Source organism: Agrilus planipennis, unplaced genomic scaffold (assembly GCF_000699045.2).
Source record: "Agrilus planipennis isolate EAB-ADULT unplaced genomic scaffold, Apla_2.0 scaffold172, whole genome shotgun sequence".
Lineage (NCBI taxonomy): Eukaryota > Metazoa > Arthropoda > Insecta > Coleoptera > Buprestidae > Agrilus > Agrilus planipennis.
The window spans coordinates 578,616-582,128 of NW_020438999.1; the positions used below are offsets into that span (position 1 = coordinate 578,616).

Here is a 3,513-nt window from a genome sequence, read left to right on the forward strand (position 1 = left end):
GCGTGGACAGCTGCTATACAATAATACATTTCCATTTACCTCCTTCTCTATATCCATACAAAATATCTATCAAACAAATAAAATTAAAATTTTCTTTTGTAAAATGAAACCATTCCATCAGTATTTTCTTATGACGTTGTCACGTTCAACTATCGTCAGTAAACCGACTTTACAGACAACCGATTTTTTTGGTAAAGATACTGGAGCACGTAGCGACTTTAAAGAAGGTGCATGTGATATGGGGTTTTATTACCTAAAAGTAACAAATAATCATTGAAATATGATTTATTCATATACACCCATTTATTTACTGATTTGTATCTTTTCCTACAACTTCTACGAATTTAATTAAATTTTCTGCTTGTTTTAAGGTGGGAGAATCTACCATAATTCCGTTGAAATTAAAGGCACCCTGAAATACGAATGTGTACATATTAAAATTCTATTCAACAGTGAAAATATTTGTCTAAAATCAAACCTTTCCGCTGGCCGCATACTTGTGATACGCTTCAATCAAATCTTTTGCCCATTTTATTTGCTTTTCGGAAGGAAGAAATGCTTCTTGCACAACAGGGACCTGATCAGGATGTATTACCTGCTTTCCGGTATAACCCATATTCGCACCTTCGATACTTTGTTGTTTAAGGCCGTCCAAATCTAAAAAGCTTTATCACCTAAGAAAATACATATAGGCTTAACTAATTTTAATTTATCACGCCTATTTACCTTTATATTGAATGTAAACCACGTCTATAGCTTGTAACTGAAATGCTTTGGCCATCATTACTAATTTTTGTCGTGCATATAAAACTTCGGTAAGTTGGTCAGTTTTTCTTGCGCCTAAAGGTAATTCAGAATAGTATTTATGTTAGTAATTTCTTTTATTTTTTTAATATTTATTTTACCGATATCAGCTAAGTAGTCATCACCGCCAAATACCAAAGCTACTGGTTCAAAATTTCGGTTTTCACTTAGCTTTTTAGCTGTCGTACATATTTCTTTCAAATTCATTATTCCTTGTGCAGTTTCAATGAACAGAATAACAGAAATCTTTGTTTTGAGAGCAGTAAAACGTTCCAGTTGGCTTGAAAACTAAAATTGTTTATAGCTTTCAGGGATGTGTTCCCAGCTACATTTTCTTACATGACCGCACCATTGTACATTTCTTACTTTATTACATTAACAAATATGAAATTAGAACTGGGTACAGGCAAGTGCCCTTTGGAAACCTTATTTCAGATTACCACAATAGCAAATACCTAGGTATAAGGTATATGGTATATTTCAGAGGTGAGGAACCTGCGCCCTCCATGAGTTTCCTGTGCGGCCTTCATGACAGCTAGCCCGTGGGTTAATTAATAATTAAGGATAGAAACAACTTAAAAATTAGACGAATTAGAATTAAATAACTTGCTGCCATCTGTTGAACACAGTAAAAGTTACAATTCTGCAGCTCTGGTGGTCTATTGACTAAAGTTAAAGTAGGGTCTGAGTTTAAGTCATCTCGAATTTTTAAAACTACACAAAAACTACAATTTTATTTTATAGGTAGATCATTCTATCTAACGTAAATGCAGCCTCTAATGGTAAAAAGATTAAAGTTTCTTATTACCTATTTATATTTACCCATTTTAGTTCTTCCGTGTCGTTTACTTTAGGCAAAGAAATCGTATCAGGCAGATTTTGGGCAGTTAGTATTACATCAAGATCATTCTGACAGAGTTCACTTTTCACAGAATTTATTCTAACGCCCCAATCAAATTCCCTGCTTTTCTTTGGTTTCCCATTATTCAAAAATTCAAATATGGTATTTCTTGCTTGTTCCTTAAAATGAATTTTTCATAACATACGTTGGTGTATTGGCAAAGAACTTAGAAACGGGTTTAATAAAATCTGTTGAATATTTGTTGTTATTAATAAAAACTACAGTAAAAAAAATGTGTCTGTTTCCATGTTCCAATCTCACATGAGAACGCAAAAAAATTGTACTAAAAACGATGAAGTGAATTCAATTGACTAAAAGACAAATTACGCTCTTCCTTAAGGAAAATCAGTTAGTAAATCGCAACAGTGTTAGTTTTTCCAAAATATTTCAATAAAGAGGAGAGGTCCCACAAAGTTTTTTATGTAAAAAATACAATTATAAAAGTTTAATTTAGTTAAAAAATTATGAGCGAACCTTTTGCATTTTGAGTAGGACACGACTTTATTTTTTTTATGTTCATGGGGATCATTATAAGTATAAAACTCAATTTTCGGGATTGAAAGTCCTCTCTCCTCCATATCACTCTCACCTTATAAAAAAGGGGTGTGGCAGATTTCCGGCAATATCTTTTTTGTAGAATCTCTGCAATTTTTGTTCAGATATTTTTACCGTAAAATAGAAAATAAAATTATTATAATAAAAAATCATATNTTTTTTGTAGTTTTTTTAATTGAAAATAATTCCCCCTACTCATTTTCTAAGTAACATAATATCTGCGCACATACTAAATTCATAAAAAATACGATTACTACATATAGTAAAACATTAATAACTTTTTCATGTTTTTTTTATAAAATAAAAAATTTGGATAGGTTGAAAAATCAGCGTTGCTAAATAAATTTCTATTTTTTTATAGTTGTTCACAAGTATGTAAATAATTTTTCAAGATACAAGTTAAAGGCGATGCCATGTCAAGTTTTTTTGCAAAATATCTTTACTGCGTCCCACGACACTACATCGCTTGTTATACCATACACCCAGTAAAATAATATGTATGTATATTAAATCTACAATATTACAATCAACATTCAATGAACAGTACAGCACCATTTGATTTTTCTTGTATAGAATTCAATTTTCTACAAAAAATGTCAGGAACAAATTTTTATAGGATCTTTCGGTTCTCAAGATATCGTAAGAAACTTGTTTAGTTTCTTTTTTAAGATGGCAGCCAAATGGAGAGCTTTCTTCTCCGAAAATAGAGTTATATATACAGAACAAAGAATGAAAGAATTCCTCCACCCCCTTCCCACATTCCTTCATATCAAAAATCAAAAACATCTACCGTTACCCAAAATGCAAGGTTAATATTACATTTTATATTTTAGTAGACTAAATGTTTAGTGCGACGCATTATATATTTACAGCTTATTTATTTTACGATGTAAAATTATTGAAATTAACATTAGCAGACTACTACTGCAATGTGCAATCAATCTGCATCTTCAGTATAAGCTATAAGGTTACGTATTAGTTCTGAACCATTGATTGTATTTGAACTTTGAACTATTATTTCGTAACAGTATCCAATCCACTAGTGGTGGACGTTGAATCAACGAACTAGTTTATTTAATCGTTTCTCCACCAGGAACGTTTCAACTGTTTTTCGTTAGTCAGTAAACCAGTTGAAAATTCAACTAGTTTAAAAATGTAACGCTTAGCACCACCAAAAAAAAAAGAAATGAACCGAATTTAAACCCAATACGTTTAAGATTTATGATACCCTTCACCCTCGGTCAGTTACTACT

The 3,513-nt window shown here is 31.3% G+C and overlaps 1 protein-coding gene across 2 annotated transcripts in view; it reads right to left on the reverse strand.

The window, feature by feature from the left end:
• Positions 1 to 269: 269 nt before the first annotated feature.
• The window catches only part of LOC108737866 (citramalyl-CoA lyase, mitochondrial), a 5,215-nt gene continuing 1,971 nt past the window's right edge, over positions 270 to 3,513 (reverse strand). The window contains exons 3-8 of one of the 2 annotated variants that reach the window (XM_018470998.2): positions 2,180 to 2,347; positions 1,627 to 1,824; positions 906 to 1,092; positions 727 to 840; positions 479 to 657; positions 270 to 412 (exon numbers count right to left, since the gene is read on the reverse strand). In XM_018470998.2, coding sequence (XP_018326500.1) covers positions 308 to 412; positions 479 to 657; positions 727 to 840; positions 906 to 1,092; positions 1,627 to 1,824; positions 2,180 to 2,188 — 792 coding nt within the window. In that variant the 5' untranslated portion in view covers positions 2,189 to 2,347 and the 3' untranslated portion in view covers positions 270 to 307. The remainder of the gene's footprint in view (positions 413 to 478; positions 658 to 726; positions 841 to 905; positions 1,093 to 1,626; positions 1,825 to 2,179; positions 2,348 to 3,513) is intronic. The other variant, XM_018470997.1, reaches the window with a different exon arrangement.